The sequence below is a fragment of the Sinocyclocheilus rhinocerous genome, unplaced genomic scaffold, assembly GCF_001515625.1.
Source record: "Sinocyclocheilus rhinocerous isolate Xijiao unplaced genomic scaffold, SAMN03320098_v1.1 scaffold1180, whole genome shotgun sequence".
Classification (NCBI taxonomy): Eukaryota; Metazoa; Chordata; class Actinopteri; order Cypriniformes; family Cyprinidae; genus Sinocyclocheilus; species Sinocyclocheilus rhinocerous.
The window spans coordinates 80,065-100,419 of record NW_015665886.1 but is presented as its reverse complement, the minus strand read 5'-3'; the positions used below and the strand labels follow the sequence as shown (position 1 = coordinate 100,419).

Sequence of the window (20,355 nt, the reverse complement as noted above, 5' to 3'; positions counted from 1 at the left end):
CATATCCCTAAACAAAACTGAATTTTATGTGGCATTTAACATTTTTTTTTACTTGAATATTGAACATTTGAAATGTAACACAATTGATTTTTTTATGGCAGTTTTTTAATAGACATGTATTTTCAAACAGCAGATTTTTGTTCTGAATTGTTCTGAATTACAAGACTGTGAGATGGACAAAAATGTTTTATCCACCTCTGATAATCCCAGGTTATATGATCACGCAGGTTGTTTATGCATTAAACTCGTGGCCACGGGAAAAAAATGTTGTTCCCTCAACATAGGAAGTCATGGCAGAGTCCTGCACGGGTCCTGTCTGATAAACCCGCACCAGCAGTAATTGACAGAGCACTCGACCCGTTATCCGACAGCAACACTATAATTCCGTACCTGACCCGAACCACACACGTATTCTCCTACATGAGGTAGACAAACCTCGTTTATTAAAACTTCTATTCAAATTGTGAATAGCAGGAAAGTAGGCCATTTCGCTGTCGGTGCAGAGGCAGTGCGCAAGCGGTGCTCATGCACCCAAACTTCCACTTCCACGGCTCTTTGCGGCAGTCGCCGCCAGAGATAAAAACATGTTTTATCTTTTTATCGCCTTTAACCTATTAACGGGCAGATTATTAACAACCAATGGAACATTTCACTGAGCTCATGTCGGTGTGTTGAAAACATGATGATCATTTAAAATGTAGCCTAATGGAATTCCCATTGGATGATCCATCAAAAATCTTTTACAGAGATATAAATAAATAAATTAATTAATTAATTAATTAAAAAAAAAATCCAGAGCATGCGTGTTCGAGTTGGTTTGCCAGGTAAAAATACAATTAGGCTACATGTAAAATGTCATTGTTAACTGTGTTTGATATGAAAACTACGCTAGTCATAGTCCAATTAAATGATAAATAGCAAATAACACATATACTGAATTTCCGTTATGTTTTGTTTATTTTTAGTCAAATCAAATGTGACCTTGTTGTTTGTAACTATGGCAATGTCTGCCCACGAGACCGCACAAAACACTTCCACTACGAGAGAAAGCGACAGCCGCGCGGCGATTCCAGGATGTCATAATCTCCATACGATTATCTCGACAAAATTATCTCGTGGCCATGACATATTATCACGCTCCCACGAGTTAATATGACGTTCCCAAAAAATAAATATCTCGTGGCCATGACGTATTAACACGTTTCCACGAGTTAATATGTTGTGGCCACGACAAAACTAGCCTAAGTGAACCGAACATGTCCGCTCGGGTCACCGTAAATGCTTCGTTCGACTTTTCGGAGATCATCTACTCTAGTCCCATGAAATGATAAATAGCAAATAACACATATACTGAATTTCCGTTATGTTTTGTTTATTTTTAGTCAAATCAAATGTGACCTTGTTGTTTGTAACTATGGCAATGTCTGCCCACGAGACCGCACAAAACACTTCCACTACGAGAGAAAGCGACAGCCGCGCGGCGATTCCAGGATGTCATAATCTCCATACGATTATCTCGACAAAATTATCTCGTGGCCATGACATATTATCATGCTCCCACGAGTTAATATGACGTTCCCAAAAAATAAATATCTCGTGGCCACGACTTATCACATTTCCACAAGTTAATATGTTGTTTTCCACGACAAAACTAGCCTAAGTGAACCGAACATGTCACTCCGGTCACCGTAAATGCTTCGTTCGACTTTTCGGAGATCATCTGCTCTTCCCTGTGGATAACCTCTGACCTACTATCTGTACGATCTGAATTTTTGCGTATTGAATTTTGAATATTGAATTTGATGTTCCGAATTTCTTCTTCATCTTGAAAACATGCAGTCTAACAATTCAGAACAAAAAATCTGCTGTTTGAAAATACATGTCTATTAAAAAAACTGCCATAAAAATTCAATGTGTTCAATTTCAAATGTTCAATATTCAAGTAAAAAAAAATCTAATTCAGAACTATGTTAAATTCCACATAAAATTCTGTTTTGTTAAATGACATTTTTTAATAATTCAAATTTACACAATACAAATTCAAATAGTTTTGTCTTATTATAAGCTCCATAACTTTGCTCTCTTTTGGATGCAAATAATATCAATGCAGCAGTATGATTTCATTTGGTTATCCTTTTTGTTAATGCTAATGAATTTTCAGTTGATACAGTTAAAAATCGGTTGATACAATTCAAAATGAAAGGCTTCTACAAATAGAAGGTGAGAAACACTTTAAGGTGATAATGTTTTTTAGAGATATTGGTAGAATTCAAGTTCATGCAAAAATAAAAATTGTTATCATTTACTCACTATCATGGTGTTCCAAACCTGTATGACTTACTTTCTTCTGAAAATGTCTCAGTATTTTGTATACAGGTCGATCTTTGGACCATAGCGTTCTTCAAAATATCAAATTTTCTTCTCTGTACAATGTCATACAGGTTTGGAATGAAATAAGGGTGAGTAAATGATGACAGAATTCTAATTTTTCTGCAATTCTGTAATGCTATTTCAATGCATTTAGCACCTGGTTAAACTAAATTGCAGGCGGTTAGTGAGTAGCAGAGTGATTAAGGGGCTGTTCACATAGAACGTAATTTTGCATTTAACTATGCTGCTTTTCCATTGTTTTTTTATGTGAACATGCTCTAGACAGGCATCTTTGACCATTGCGCTTGTGTCTTTTGCAGGGTTTTGAGCATGACACTGGATTCTAAAAATGCAACGCTAAAGTTAAAAAAGTTCAGTGTCTCTAGACCTTGCGTTTTTTTCCATTCCATGACTCACTTTTTTTAAACGCAAAAATGCATTCTGTGTGAATGGCCCCTAAGACTTTTTGTATGAAAATGCTCCATGCAGTCCACCCCAACTATTTAGTGAATTCACCCTTTTCTGTACAGTATTTCTATATTTTTTTTTCTCTTTTAAAATATAAACTTTCCCATAGAGATTCATCCACTAGTTTTACAATTGTACAGATTATTTCATCAACTTCTCTTCGATTCCTTTATTTGACAGTTTATGCATGCTTCTCCCTGTGTTGTCTTCTTATGAAAGTCTTTGTGGTTTTCCAGAAGAATAATACTCAGCAGGACGTCACATATAACAGCAGAAATAATGTTTTTCTTTAATATAGTGAATCAATCCAAGTCTTCTTAAAACTTCCCCGGAAGACTCTTTTTATTTTTTATTTTACTTGCACCAGATGGAATATCCTTTGGATTTTTGGCTGAAGTTGTCAATTTACCCCAATTCTCTCTATATGTCTTTGTCACCATCCCTTTCACTTGCTTTTCCTCTCTCATGTGCGTATACTGTCTTCCTCATTATGTCAGCTGAAGGTTCTCTGGAATTTTGCAGCTTTTATTTCTCTAACCCTTGAGGGCTGTGCTATCAAGAGACCATTCGTATGATTGACAGAAGAGAAAACTGGAGGCAGCCAAAGCTGTAGACATCCCACTGGCACTTTCTCCAAAGCTGGCTAAGCAACAAGAGGAAGACTGGGCTGGAAGAAAAGAGAAATAATAAATGGCTGTAAGTTTTACTGGAAACATAGATGGTTCTGGCTCATAATCTGGTTCATCTTTCCGTGACTGTCACACCATTGGGTCAGGTGACAAAGACATAGTATGTGAGAGAGGCTCTTAAACCCACAGATGTTTTCCATTCTGTCTGGGCAGACTTGTGAATAGTGCCGCGCGGCCATCAATGGATCACGTTTAAAGACAAACGGCTTGTATTGATCAATGTCCGAGTGTTTTATGTGATTAGTTTCCCAGTAGGGTTTTATGGATATGTATCAATGCAGCAGTTCTGGGAACTAACAGCTTCTGCGCACACATTCCTCCGTTTCCACGCGAATAGTGTCTGGTGCTGATAGCGTAACACATCGCCCATGACTTATCTGTCGTACTTGTCTCCCATTTCCCAGCTGTAAGATTTACCATAAATCAGGGAGATTAACTTTTGCATAAAGGCAAGGAAGTAACCCTTTGAAAAGGAGTTACAAGCACACGGAAACACATGTGTGTTAACGAAATTGACCAAAGTGATTGATTTTTATTCGATTGTGGGATTTCTTGGCCAAGTAAACGGATTACCTCATCTGTAATTCTCATATTTTGGGTATTACACCTCTTTTGAGGTCAGATTTGTGGTCTTGATGATGACTTTAAGAATGGTGTGCCATGAAAATTGCAATTTTGTGGCTTTTATTCCGTATCTGCTAGCTTTGAGGCCATCTATGTGCTCTTTTACTTTTTTATATAAAATTATGAATAGTTTTTAAGTGTTTTTTAAAGCACATATGCACATTTAAAATGTTTAGTCTTTACCTGTACTCTATTCGGTGCCTGATTAGAAATGTTAGAATATCTTTTATGTTGTATTTATTTTTAATCATGAAATCGTAATGATTTTTTAAAATTTACATACATTTGACCTTTGCTTGTTTCATTTGGCAAACTAACATCTTGGCTTCCAAGCTTAGCATAGCACTATAACATTCTAGTGGCAAAAAAGCAATTTTCTCCATTGATGTTCTTTCAAAAGTAGCGGTTCATTCTGACTAAATGAATTATGAATTGAATAAATGAATAAATGAATTGCAACTACCATATAAAAGTATATATTTTGACTTCGTAATGATTTTTTAAAATTTACATACATTTGACCTTTGCTTGTTTCATTTGGCAAACTAACATCTTGGCTTCCAAGCTTAGCATAGCACTATAACATTCTAGTGGCAAAAAAGCAATTTTCTCCATTGATGTTCTTTAAAAAGTAGCGGTTCATTCTGACTAAATGAATTATGAATTGAATAAATGAATTGCAACTACCATATAAAAGTATATATTTTGACTGTGAATGCTAACAGATAGTGCTTTCTCAATATTATAAACCTCTTTGATAGTAAAAGCAAGTACCCATCATTGATTATGGCTGTGATATAAACTAAAGACTATTGACTGTTTAAAAAAATAGAGACATGCCAACTTTCTGCTTTAATGGGAAATATGCCAAGAAAGAAAAGCATGCTTGTCAAGTCTTAATATAAACTCTCATCAGTAAGCAGTTTAAGGGACTAGAGTTCAGTATGGAGTAGTTGAGTAGCACCAGGTGCAGCATGGGGGCTTGAGTCCTGAATGTGAAGAGCTTGGCTGATGGACAGCTCTGAAGCATCACTGGTAGTCCTCAAACACTTTGTCTTGTCAGTGTCATTTTATGCAATCATCCCTTAGGCAGAAAACAATCACCGCTTTTAAATGGTTTAAGCTGCTCCGCAATTCAGATCCAACTGGCTTGCTTTGTTCATTACACTCTCTTTATTATTTCTATCAAGCTTAGGGAAAGACTGAGGAAAGGGTTTGGAAACTCTGATCACGAGGATTTGGATCAAACCCTGTGCCTCCCGTGATGTTTAAACTGTAATGACATTCTAAATTGTCCAACATTAACTGGGGCATCTCCAGTTCCTATCCATCCCAAATGCTCCTCAGGCCGAGGTTGCTGGGTTGGTTTAGTGAATCTGTGTGAGTTACATATGGGGTCTTTTGGAGTACTGACAGGCTTTCACTGTGCAGTTACCAATCACATGGTCCGTGTCTTTCTCTCTTCGCCTGAGATCGTGCTTGTGTCCAGATTCTGATTATGCAAGTGGAGTCTGTTCCAATCCAGTGGAGGATTTCAGCATGTTGTCAGTCTGGCACCGGGAGATCGCTTTCTCCTGGCTGTCAGCGGAAAACAAATGACTTCTACAGTAGGTGGTAACCAGCAGAGCACATTCCGAAATGCTCCTGTGAGATCTCAGAGTGACCCGATATGCCCAGAGATTGCGTTGTGTGAGTAAACGGGTCATTAAATGGTAAAGCAATATCATGTTTGTGACGTGTTGCACGTCTGACCAAACATCACTCCGGGCCCCTGAAATTAGACTGTAGGTAAATGATGCACCAGCTTTGAAGTGGTTCGGGTCCAGGAATATGCTAATCTCCCCCCATTGATCTTGATTGCATGGGATGTCCTGATATAATACCCATCAGCCTGTGTGCTGCACTGCTGTTTCAGCAACACATTAGCCTGCACTGGGGAAGCTGCTTTGAAACTATAGCTTGCCAAGCTCAAGCTACTCATAATTTAGAGTAGTTCAATAACAGCCAAGCTACTCATGAAAAAGTAGTTGGCTACACTACAAGCTACTAATGAAAAATGCTATAAGCTACTAATAATTTAACATAGTTAAACAGCAGCCAAGCAACTCACTGGAAAATGTAGCTACTAACAAAAAAGCTATGTAAATTGAAAATAGTTAAAGGATCAGTACATACATAGACACTGCTGTTCAAAAGTTTGGAGTCAGTAAGGTTAATCGCGATTAATCGCATCCAAAATAAAAGTTTTTGTGTACATAATAAATGTGTGTGTACTGTGTATATTTATTATGTATATATAAATACAAACACATGCATGTATATATTTAAGAAGAATGTTACGTTTATATATTAAATATATTTATATATAATATAAATTAAATGAATATAAATATATACATGTAAATACATGTAAATATTTTCTAAATATATACTGTATGTGTGTGTCTTTATATATACATAATAAATATACACAGTACACACACATATCTTATATAAACAAAAACTTTTAGTTTGGATGCGATTAATCGCGATTAATTGTTGCCCAGCACTTACATTTTATATTTTTATATATATATTTACAGGATTATATATATAATATTTCAGTGAGTTTTGGTGAATTATCAGTTGTTTTTGTTTTACGCCAAATGCGCTCTAAAAAAAAATTTGAGATGGTTTACCATAGTAACAGATTCACTAATATTAATCTGACATTCCAGTGTTACATAGGAGATGAAGGACAATTTACAAGAGTTGGAACTTCTGAAAGATAGTTTGGCAATGAAGCTGTGTATGCAATAAAATGTCACTTTAAAAACAGTGATGTAGAATTTGGTTGCACTACACCTCTAGTCACTAGAAAAAGTACTGTTTTTCACATATTATATATGTTTGGACACAACATTTTTCTTAGTACTAATTTTGCCAGAAATGTAAAGAAGATCTAAAAAAAAAAAAACTCTTTAGAGCTGATGCTCATTGTTTATAGCTAAGTACTTTCACCCTGGGGCTAATGCTAGCTCATTCCTTTTAGCTCCCAGGAGGGCTGCCCAGCGGTGGGCCTGGCTGTTGTCTTGCTAAGGAGGGCTAACCAGAGGAGAGACTGCCTTTCAGTTGCATCAGATGCTTTGTTCTGCTCTGGTGTTTGTTGTGCTAATGGGAAAGGTCCTTGTATTACAACGTCCATGGCCAGCGCTCACCCTGGTTCATTGCCCCGTCTCCAGCCTGTCTACACCTGGTCTATACCGGGCCATCTGGGTCCCTGGAGCCTGAACAGAGTTATCACATTACAGCTCGGCTTCCTGAGACTGGACGGTGGGGTAGGGGGTGGAGGATTTGGGGGTGGCTTGGTTCCTGTTCCCCGTAGTGCACTCAGGTGGAGTTATTCAGGTAGAGGCCGGTTGATCCTTTTATATGGATCAGGTGACACCTGAGAAGGTGAAACAGCCATGTTCCTCTACCATGGATCTTCTCCATATCTCTCTCTCACTCACTCAGGTTTATTCTCCTGTCTGAGGTATTCTCCAAGCCAAGTCAAACCTCAGCATTTGGGCCGGGTTCAGCGCCCACCTCCAATCACAGTTTATGGTCGGAATCATCAGCCTGGGCTTTTCCCTCACAATTCTCCCTGTCATTAAAAAGCTTTATCGTCTCTGGCCCAGCTAGCCTCACATTTTCCATTCACATCCAAGTGCAGACGTAATTATGCTAATAATTCAGTAAGGTCGTCAGGCAGTGCTCGAACCCAGGAAGATCAGGCAACTCTTCATAAAGACTCAGCCAGCTGTTCATTTTATTTAATTGCTTGAAGGGGACCGTACAATTAGATAGTAATTATGACCTCACAGAGTTAAAGACTTTGTTCATTTCCAAAGTTTCTTTTACTTGACGTCAATAGTGCCTTTTGTTGCTTTGATTAGAAAACATCTGGCAAGAACATATAGGTCTGTCTATCTATCTATCTATCTATCTATCTATCATCTGTCTGTCATTTTTTCTAGCTTTTTATTATTATATGTCTATCTGTCTATCTGTCTGTCTGTCCGTCCATCCGACCAACCGACCGACTTCTGATTTCTTCTGACTTCTGATTTAAGTTGATAGCAGTATGCCACTATTTGATGGTATTTTATGGGATACAATACTTGGGATACAGCTCAGTTTATTGCATTCTTCAAAAATATAATGGCAGAAAATATGATGAGTAATTATAGTATAACATGGCTCACATCAATAACAGGAACAGCATAAAAAGCCATAATTTCAGTTTTAGGAAACAAATCATACAATCATATTTGATTGCATGGTTGTGTACTTCAGTTTGCATGATTGTAAATTCAGTTGTAGTCATCTTTCTCATATGCGCAAAACCAGATCCCTGGCACCTGTCCCAGGTTGGGTATCCCACTGAATACGAAGACATTTCAGTCGCCCTCCATTAAATCTGAGATGTGTTATGATTTATAAGTGTGTGTGATTTTTAAGGTGCAGTCAAAATATAAAAAATCTTTCCTTTTGAGCATTCTTGGATAAAATACGTTTTTTTTTTCTGTGCTGAGAGTAAAATGTACGTGTAAATTTTTTGCTTTTTATTTAATTTCTCTTTTGCATATTTTAAGAGTAGTTTTTATATATGTAAAATAGTGAAAATCAAGATCTTCATTTATTATATTAGTACAATAAGTGAAGAGAAAGAACGTAACACTGAAACCAGACTAAAACCTGTAACCTTTATGTGCTTTCAGATGCATGTACTTATTGTGAATGCTGTACCAGAGGCTTTCCTGTGCGTTCTCGCTTGATTTTTCAGGTGTACTGCTTTCCTTTAAGGTCATAATTAACAAATGTTCCCAATTAAAGCTGCCTTTGTTGTTTGGCAACATTAGAAAGGTAATCTCCAAATTACACTGCAATTTGCCTAATATTTCATGATTAGCTAATGATGGGTAGCTTGCAGATGTGGACATCTGTTTTGATATAGTCAGCTGACCTGTGTCACACCAGTGGAAATGTATTATAAATAGGGCTGTCATTCGAAAAAAATGTCCAGATTAATTATATGGATATACTGATTAGCTAATCAGATAACTCACAATTAATTTCTTATATAAATATTTGCTGAAAAAATGCCCCCAGATTAATATAATTTAAATACGTCATTGTGTCAGATGAGTAATTAATTGAAAATACATTACAAAAAGTGGTTTTAGGAGTGTGTGTGTGTGTGTGTGTGTGGTCATATAGTGTCTTCCATGTTAAAAGGGATGATTATACAACAAAATGTGTAATGTATAATGTCACATAAAGGTAATGTGACACTTGTAAAATATATTTAGATGATCCTAATTTGGGGCCACACTTGACTTGGATGAAAGTGACAGGTCATGCTATAATGAGTAATGGTCATAATGTAACGAGCAGATGAAGAGAGCTGTCATAGATACATCACTAATGAGTGTAATTCGCATTTGCAGTCAATGTCATCGTGGAAGAGGCATTAAACCACCTGCCCCTGCAGCTGCTGGTTTTTACCCCAGCAACGGTAGCATGTGGTGGTTTATGTGTGTGTGTGCACACTGTCACACAAGATTGTTCATTGGCACTAACTAGTGTGTGTGTGTATATCAGCAGCTCATTAAAGTGGCATGTTTTCTAACACCAGACATATTTAACATTAAATTAACACCCAGTTAACGTAATAACACCTCTGTGTTCACACTTTGACGCTTGTCTATCTCTTTCTTCACCCTTTCCCTCTATAGCTATGAGATTTGTGTATTTATTTCACACCACCACTAGAGCTCTGTTCAAATAAAACCTAGGGAGCTTCTCTGCTGCCTACATGTGTGGCTGCCTTCTAAGACAGCATCCTATCTCTCATGGAGCCTCATAAGTGAACAATTAGGAAAGCTCTACACAGAAAGCAAATTCAGCAAACAGTTCAGCATTAGCTTGTTGCGTTATACACTAATAAGCTTGAAAATAAATAGAACATGCAAATAGCAAGGTGTACCTAATAAAGTGGCCAGTGAGTGTATATATATATATATATGTATATGTGTGTACAGTATATATATATATTTTTTTGTTTTGTTTTGTTTTGTTTGTTTGTTTTTGAAAAAACAAAGTATTTCACTATGCATTCTGGGATTGCCTCCCCCGAATAAACCTACTTTTTGGAACAGGCATTGTGGAGAGACCAGTGTCACGGTGCGTGCGGGGAGATGAAGCGAGGACTCAATTGCAGGAGAAATGGTTATTTATTTTGATAATAACAATGAAACAAAAACAAACTCAAACCACCCCGAAGGGGAAAAACAGACAGGCAGGCCTAAAGCTGCACACATGCAGACACGAAACACACACAATGAGAAATGACGGATCAGCACAGGATGACAGACACAAGGAGAATAAATGGGAACCAAACGAGGAGGCTAACGAGGGAGACACAGGTGGAGCAACTAAAACAATAACGAGGTAACAAGATGGGAGGGGCAAGACAATAGACAGGAGAGAGCACATGGCGACAGACAAACACAACACAAGCCATGTGCTCACAGAACACAGTCATCTGGTGGCCCTCCTGGGCACACCCGCTGCAGACTGCGACAACCAGTGAGGCCATAAAAAGCAGTATATATTTTTATTTTGTGTAATATTTCTGAATGATCATCCCCGAATGGAAGCACACCTTTCTGTTTTTGGCATTCATGGACTAGGTAGAGCAAGATGTCCACAAAAAGTGACACCCACCCCCCCCTTGCTGTAGTTTCAGCAGAACTCTGAGCCTGTCAGCACACTGGAGATTTATCCTGCAATGTGAGCCCAGTCAGCAGGGAGTCTGTGTGATCCATTACTAGAACTCTACATAGAGATGCACTCATGCACAGATGCAAATGCACACACATATGTGAGCATATGTTTGCTTTGGTAGTCGTTGTTGACCGTAGTCTTTGTCTTCAAGGTTGTAAGAGTGTATGTGCACTGTTTTAGAGTTTACTTGAGATTATGCTGTCAGTCAGACCAAATGGCTTTTTAAAGCAAGTTAGTTTATACAGCAGCCATCTTGGAAAACCATTTTCTAGTCATGCAAGTACAACTTCTGTCTTCATGAATGTGACTAAATCTGACTGAAATTGTTTAGCTCAAATCAGGCTAAAGAAAGCTGTATTTTTTTTAGGTTGGTCAAGCTAGAAGCTATGTTGAGCTAATGAACAAGTGTATTCTAGTAAGAATTGTTTGGAAGACCAAGCAACGACTTTACTAGTAAGACAATTGCCACTTTTTAATGAAAGGTGGGATCACATTGTTCATTACAGCAAGTTGATTCACTTTGCAGCCATCTTGGTAATTGACAGTTATTTTCTACCCTTGTGAAAAAAGAATTGCACTTAATTGTATTGAACGTTCACTTGTTTTAAAAAATACTTTTAATTTACAAGTGTATTAAAAACACTGCATATAATGTTATATTAATGAAATGAAAAGCCACTCAAGTGTACTTATGACTACTTATTACTATTTCTTAACACACTTTAAAGTACATTTTAAATGATTATGTTTTAATAATCTTTTGTTGTGCTTTAAACAATTACACTTGTTTTGTTGACAACCATACTAAAGTAGTGTTATTTGATATTATATTTTTAAGTTAATATATTGTAATGTACTAATTATTATAAATGTGTATTAACCATATTTTAAAGACAATATAAGTAATTATGAAATTACATGTAAATATGTACTTAAGTCCTTACGTGGATCAAAAAAACACTCTGAAGCTCAACTAATTGCATTAAATATACATTTAAACTGTAATACATTTTCCTTTAATTGCAGTTAGCATACAGTTAAATGTGCAAAATTGTTTTGTTCACACTGAAGTATATTCTTTTAGTTTATTATTATCTGTAATAAGTACTCTTTTTAAAAGTATGATAAATTTTACTTTTTCATAAGTGTAGTCAGGCAAGTACAACCCATATTAACTAAATTGCTATCATATATTTAGACCAGGGCTGTTCAAACCTGTTCCTGAAAGTCCACTGTGCAGTTTAGGTCCAACCCTAATTATACAGACCTGAACCAGCTGATCATGGTATTCAGATTCAGTAGAAACTTCCAGGCAAGTATGTTGGAGCTGGTTGGAGCTCCGGGATCAGGATTGGACACCCCTGATTTAGATTCTTTAGCTCAAATCACATACATCTGCAGACTAGACTAGACTACGTTCTAGAGTAAGGACTAAATCAGGTCTTTTGCATTAAGCTGATTGGAAATGTCTTCACAGACAACCACCATGCTGAGTGTTGGGATTTCTCCCATTCATTTTTCAGTCATTAATTTAGTCTGTCTCCATTTTATACCATCTCTGATTAAGTATACGTAAAAAAGGGAGAGAATTGAACTAATTCCGTACATTCCTGGAGCACCTTGCACCTCTTTTCAGACTCCATTACTGCCCCAGTCCATTGTTTATTGTGTTCTGTAGTAAAATGATGAAAATATCCCCGGTCTGACTCAAAGGGGGCCATTGTAAGACGAGCATCACTAACTCTGAACCTGTCAACACTTGCCCATATTGTGCTGCTACACTATAATAAAATGTCCTTTGTACAGTAACAAGTCTGTAATCTTCATATATTAGAGGCAGTTTTACCTGCACACTCCTGAACACACACAGAGCGCTAATAGCAACATGACCGTCTCTTTAATTTCACACACTTGCTGTATGCTTTATCATAGTTCTCACAAAAGTGAATTAAGGCCAAAATACTGAACTTAAAACGTATTTTAAAAAAATGTTAGATCAGATTACTATCCATAATGTTTTGTTAGTTAACCTTAAAACTGTATTAAATTAAATAAGGGATCATGTACATTTGCACAAAATAATCTATCTATCTATCTATCTATCTATCTATCTATCTGTCTATCTGTCTGTCTGTCTGTCTGTCCGTCCGTATATACGTATGTACGTACCATGATAACACCACAGTCTGAAATATGCCTCTCTTTGACTTTCTGTTCTGGCTGTGTATCTACAGGGGCAGAGATTCCTTCAGACCCAAACGTGGTGGCCGCCTCCAGTTGGAACATGTCCAGCGGAGCTGAAAGAGGTGAGTTTTAGCCCAGCTCTGTTAGGCCACTCAGGGACACCATTAGGACTAGAGTAATGTGAAAGATCGGCAGCGATTGCTGCGTGTTTTGTCTGGAGATGAATGTTAGTTTTGATTGCCAAAGCAGACAGCATTTCTAGCAGGTACACGTGAGCTCTAGGATGGCAGCATTTTGAAAGAGCCTTAAGTCATCCCAATTCCTCGGTCTGGGACATTATGCACTAATTTGGGGGTTTCCGTTGTCATGGTAAACCTAGATCTGCTGTGTCTGTGCTATCATTTTAGATGCAAGTTGGAACAAAAGTCAGGAGAATTCAAGCAAGATTGTATTTTCCATAAGATTTCACAGTGCCCACGTACGATAACTCCATTTAATTTCTCTCTCATGAATGCACATGCACAAATAACTACAAATACATAATATAAGCACTCTGTTCCATTCTTTCCATTACAAGCCACTTTTCTGTCATTCTTTTATTTGTCGTTTCATTTAAGTGTATTCCCTGTCTTGAATAAAACTCAGTAGTAATTAAACTAATAAGAGAATTGGAGTCATTATGTCCGCTATGTGATTTCTCCAAATTGTCCTAATTGCTTTGGGATTAATATTTAAATCTCAGTCAGATTTGTTGCCGGGTGTTTGAATACAGCTGTCAACACAAGAACTTTCTTCTGACTTTGAGGCTTTTCCTTTTGACCAGCAGTTGACTTATGCTTTAGGTCAGAAAACAGAAAAGGTTTAAAGAAACAAAAGATCTCACAGTGATTCCTGTCTGCTAGATACATATCTTTTTTGTATATGGGTGTTTCTTCAACTGTATATTAGCTAAAGTAAGCTCTTTTAAAACTTACTTCACACTCTCACTAGTTTATTTGATTTGTCTTTTTTTTTTTTTATTACAAATGCTTGAGGTAAAATATCATTTTATGTGTCTCAAATAAACTCAATACTATCATATTTTTACGCTTTTTGCAACTTTTGTAATTTTAGAAAATTAGGCTTTCGTTTGGATGTTGTACTTTTTAATTAAGAAAATTACTCTGGAAATGATTAACATTTATTCTAGGTATATTTACCTTGATTTTTCATAGTTTTCTTCAAATATAATGTCTAATACTTTAACATGCTGTTCAAGACTTTGTTTCTGTCTTTTATTAGAAGCTAAGTACAGAGGGATTTTCACACAATTAGCACTGAAATCATTTTTGATTATTTTATATTTAAAGCCTGCGGTATCATATTTAATACATAACTTTCTAAGACCTATAAATTATCAAACTATTCAAAACTGCTGGTTTAAATCTAAAAATATCCACATTTAGGTTGAGGCACCTGATTTATTTATTTTTTGAAATTTTCTTAGAATTTCTTTTAGATTTTGACTAAAGGTTCAACAAACTGCCCAATTTAAAAAAATGTGATTCTTCAGACTAATATTTATATTTTACAGAGGCTTTACAGTGTTAAATTAGATGTCATAGTTTTTATGACATGCATTTTCATGAAAGGTAAAAATATCAGCAATTGCAGAACAACATGATAAATACCACACAGAAACCTTAGCAACTACCCATAATGCTCTAGTATCATGTCGTCAGTCTTTTCTGAAAATCTATCTAGTTCTATAATGCTTTGAATAAGTATACATTTTAAGTGATATAAAATTGGACATTTTGTTGCATTCACTTGTAGATTCCACATCCAAGAAAGAATATGCACATGCCTTCCTATTTATCTCAGTGGCTCCATTGAAACTGATGTAGCAGAAATGGTATGATAGACTCGGACATCCATTTCCCTCACACTCCCCTCCAATAACTATCAGCACAGTAAACATAGAGCCTACTGTCCACACATCCACACTGCCAACAAAAGATGCCATTGTCTCGATCCTGCTAACTTTAGATGGTCAAATTACTTCTTCCAATCATCTGCCGAACTTTGATAAATAAACAACTGAATTACATGTATGTGTGGGATTGTGTGCAGCTTGTTCCTTCTGGCTGAAGTTCCTAACCAGTCACCGCATCCTTACATCATTAAAAGGAAGTGGAAGTGCCCAGAAGATTAGGCTTGTCAGTCAGACAGCATTATGGGTCGGAACTGATCCTCCCTGTGGTTGGATTCTTCATTCGGTTCCATTTTTTGGAGAGCCATATTCGTATATTGTTGTAAGAGAGCTGATGTTTGGATGGAGGAAATTAAGATGGAGGGATAAAGAAGAGCTCCGCCAGGGGAAGGACGGGATCTTTTCCTCCAGCTGTCCTCAGACCAGACATGTCTGTAGAAAGAGAGGAGGGAAAAGAAAAGGGAGGAGGTGTGAATGGACAAGCGTAAGGATAAAAGGGAGTGGAGTAATAGTTGGATGGTGTGTATATTAGTCACTTGTCACCCAGACCTCAGGTATCTCACTGTGGTTTCATATGTTGCGATGGGGACCATAGGAAATGACTGAGGCCCCAAAAATCTGCACGATTAATGTATTTTGTGGATTGAATTTTGAATCTTGAATCTTGAAAAAGGACTTGCCTTTGCAGCACTTTCTAATGCAGATGTTGTCAAAGTTATTTTGTGTGGAAAAAAATAATATAGTAGCTATATTGATATTATAAAGACAGGAGGTTGTTTGCATAATTAACAATTAGCTTTTATATTATTATTGTTGTACATAATATTGCAAAATTAAATCATTGGAAAATTAAAATGGAATTGTTATTATAAATTATTGTAAAATTATTAAACCTTTATATTATTATTGTTAAAAAACAAATTTGCTGTAAAAAATAGGATTGTCAATATAACAAAATAATTTGTTAATAATTAACAACATTAACAATTAACAGTTAATATACAATCTCGTGATCATGAACCATATATATATATATATATATATATATACAGTATATACCGGTTTGTTATTTTTATCTGAAATTTTCCATGGACACCTTGGATTTTGAAAACCCCTATTCTGAATGTTTTTGGATTAATAGGGTCACTTTAATTTTTTCCCATACTCTTGTTAATGTTGTGGTCAACAAAATCCTGCTCAAATCTACCACCAGATTCCTGGTAACCCTAGATGCAGTTTGCTGAGCACTGCTGTCAGGTCACAGGTGTTGTTCAGACAGCGCTAGGGTTTCTGAAAGGTGAATGGTAGTCAGAGGAATTCAAGCCCTACTACCACAGCAGGACTAATATTGTGGATGTACCTGCACAGCTGTGGGCCCTGCGGCTGCTTAGCCTGCCTTTAACCCCGAGGGGCCACACTCATGGCTCCCTCTCAATATACTTTTATTAATTTTCTCGTCAAAGTCACATTCCTTGCACTGCACCAGAGTCTGACCTCCTGTGAGAAGATGCCACTGAATTTGAAGAGAGAGGGAAGGAGAACTATTCCAACCACTATAAATTCAGACTTCAGTGAAGTAATGTGGCATAACATGTCAATCAACAGTTTGTATTTTCTAGTTTTACCATTATGATTTATCATATCATATACCTCATAGATTCACAGACCAATTTCATTGCCTTACAGACTTGTATAGTGCATAACAGAACAAAACTCTTTAGGTGGCTGTGACTTTTGAAAAAAAAATTTCATTCCAATGAATTTCTTTATCGTCAAAAAATGAATAAATAAAAATCGGGAATTGAATATACATATATATATAAACAGAATATCTGAATAAACACATCAATTAGATGTCTTCAATAGAGGAATGAACTACTCATCTCCTGAAACATAGTGAATGGCATAATTGAATCAGAAACAGCAGTTTAATATAAAAACTATTTATATAAAATAAAATTAATAAATAAAAATTATAAAATGAAATATACCTTTCTTGAAATATTTATTTATTATCATTTAAAAACAATTTCTCTATGGAAAAAAATGTGGGGGGTTTTTTTTGTTATGTTTTTTTCTTTTGGAACCCCACTTTTGCACTGCATTATTTATTCATATATATATTTTTAGTAATTTATTTAGTTTGTAATAGTAATTAGTCACTGCACAATGCCCTAGTAGTCTATTAGACTCTTTTAATCATGAGCAAGTATTGACAGATTGTTGGACTGTATGTTTGATATGCTCATAGTAAATCCGTGCTGAGTGAGAGGAAAAGTTTACTTTCACTCTTTGCTTCTTGGCTGCACCAGTAGGGCTTGTCGGGATGCCATCAAGAGCCTGTCAGAGCATGTCTGCCAAACCGATCATATGACTCCACAGGAAGTCCCAGGGAACTTTACAGAGGTTAAAGTTATTTGTATGAAACAACTTTGACTGTTTATTTTTTGCCAAGATGATCTCATTAGTATTCATAGGCATTTGTACACTAAGTGTACACTTTTTATTTTAACATTTTTGTATGGGTGGACATACACTGAAATGTACAATAATGTATTGACAGCATCTAAAACTTAAACCATTTTATGTATTACTTTAGTATATACAACCTGAAGAAGTACAACATATGTGTAACAAAGTGTAACATTGTCAGTTTTATGATGTAACATTAATGTGTTTCATTTATTTACTGGTTTATATGCGTGTTCTATCACAATCTTTGGTTTGGGTGTTAATTTTGGACTGTACATTTCAGCATCTATTCAAATGTATGAAAATGTATTTGTGCTAAAACCACACATTGTTTTCGCAAACACACACATACCATTGTATATCCACTCTTACCCTAATTCTGGTTGACGTCCTTCACCACAAAGTGTTTCAACTGTAACTTTCCCATAGATTTGAGCATTCCCCTCTATGGCCTTACTCAGACCAGAATGGGTCAGATCTGCTGAGCTCACTGCAAGCGCTTTTATTTCCCTCCCACCACTCATGAAATATTGGGGGTTGTCATGTTTTTGCTGGCCCCTTATCAAAGTTAGCTGTAGGCCTGGCAAGACAGATTTTCTGGAGACAGAAGGTTCCAGAAGCTTCAAGAGGTTTTGCCGTCCCCTCTGGCAATATCCAGCCCGATGAGACAAACTAATGATTTACCACCTAGTGGCAACCACTAAATATCATGTAAAGAATTCCTAACCGGCAGCTTAGAGGTTTGTTGCACATTGTATGCTCGTATATAGTTTCAAATACACACAAACAGTCTCGGAAAAACCCTCTCGGAAAGACTTTTGACTTACTACATGTCAAATAATGGCGGTTTAAAGGATTAGTTCTGTCATTATTGCTCACCTTCATTCTGTTGGATTTTTTAACCCTATTCCCTTTGGGTAATTTGAGTAAGTTAGCTTTAATCGACATTTTCAATAACTTTTCTGCCTTGTCCTTTCAGATCACTTTCTAAGGCTGGATGCTCCAATGAATAACATCACTACCTCCCTCGGACAGACAGCTGAGTTACATTGCCACGTTTCAGGGAATCCACCACCCACAGTCCGCTGGCTTAAAAACGATGCCCCTGTGGTCCAGGAACCGCGGCGTGTCTCTTACCGGCCCACTCCGTACGGCTCCCGACTGAGAATCCGAAACCTGGACACCACGGACACCGGCTACTTTCAGTGTGTGGCTACCAACACCTATGGCACAGTATCTACCACAGGGATCCTGTTTGTCAAGTTTGGTGAGTGTTTTTGGAATTTAACAATACCTCGATGATTTCACAATCAGGTGACCGATGATGCATTGCAGAAAAACTTCAGGTCTGTGTGTTTAAACACATCCCAGAGGGTCATCTTTGCTAGCTCAGGAGACATTAGGGGGTCCTCAGTTATGTGTTTTTAAAGTATCGACTTTGTCTCAGTTGTTTCCCTGAAAATTACTCTAGAAAAACAAATGCAACAAATGCCAGGAAACCAAATTCCAACATTTGCAAATTGCTGCATTGTGTTAAGCCTGTTGCTGACTGTGTGAACCAGCCTTAAAGGGTTAGTTCACCCCAAAATGAAAATTCTGTCAGTAATTACTCACCATCATGTCGTTCCAAACCCGTAAGACCTTCGTTCGTCTTCGGAACACAAATTAAGATATTTTTGATGAAATCCGAGAGCTTTCTTACACTCCGTAGACGGCAACACAACTATCACGTTCAAGGCCCAGAAAGGTAGTAAGGACATCGTTAAAATAGTCCATACGTGACATCAGTGGTTCAACCTTAATTTTATGAAGCTACAAGAATGTTTTTTTGTGCACATGTGTCATGGTACTCTCGTGAACACTCGTTGAAGACTGACACGGAACAGAAGAATTGTTGAATAAAGTCGTTATAATTGTTTTCTTTGCACACAAAAAGTATTCATCGAAGCTTCATAAAATTACGGCTGAACCACTGATGTCAAATGGACTATTTTAACAATGTCCTTACTACCTTACTGGATCAAAAATATCTTCATTTGTGTTTTGAAGATAATCGAAGGTCTTACGGGTTTGGAACGACTTGAGGGTGAGTAATTAATGACAGAATTGTCATTTTTGGGTGAACTAACCCTTTAAAGGGAAAGATAGTTCACCCAGAAATGCAGATTTTCACCGTTTACTCATTCTCATGTTGTTACAAACCTGTATGACTTTCTTTCTTCATAAAAGAACATATTTTGGAAAATATCTCTTTCCCTGTGTCTTTGCCTGATTATGTCTACATCCCTACTATATAGTAGGGCAATAAACAGTATGAGAACTGGGTAGCATTTCCAAATTTGTACTATTCATAACAAACAGTAGGTACAATTTCCAAAGTGTGCATCCAATGCATACTTGACTGTCTCATGAAGCCATAAGTCACATGTAATATGTCTAAATTTCATTCATACTACATACATGTATGCTATATAGAACATACTGTTTACTGGTTATGATGTTCATTCCTCATCGAATGTAGTACCTACTCAGTATGCGTTTTTGGACACACCTTGTGTTTTTTGTTGGTGCTGTTTGAACTCCATTGACTTTAGTTTTATGAACAAAAATAATTGATATTACAGTCTTTCTCTGGAGAAAAATCTAAGTAGCAGTAGAATTCAGTAAAGATTTCATATTGTCTTAAAATAATGTCTTTGTTATCTAGGAGAAACAATTTCCAAGTATTACACACCCCATATAATTTTTGATCTGTTGCAAAGCAGT

At 36.7% G+C, this 20,355-nt stretch overlaps 1 protein-coding gene across 1 annotated transcript in view; it reads left to right on the top strand.

Moving 5' to 3' along the window:
- Nucleotides 1-20,355, top strand: part of LOC107731648 (inactive tyrosine-protein kinase transmembrane receptor ROR1-like) — a 124,172-nt gene that overhangs the window by 80,552 nt on the left and 23,265 nt on the right. The window contains exons 2-3 of the mRNA XM_016542796.1: nt 13,196-13,267; nt 18,569-18,856. Of these exons, the coding sequence (XP_016398282.1) occupies nt 13,196-13,267; nt 18,569-18,856 (360 nt within the window). The remainder of the gene's footprint in view (nt 1-13,195; nt 13,268-18,568; nt 18,857-20,355) is intronic.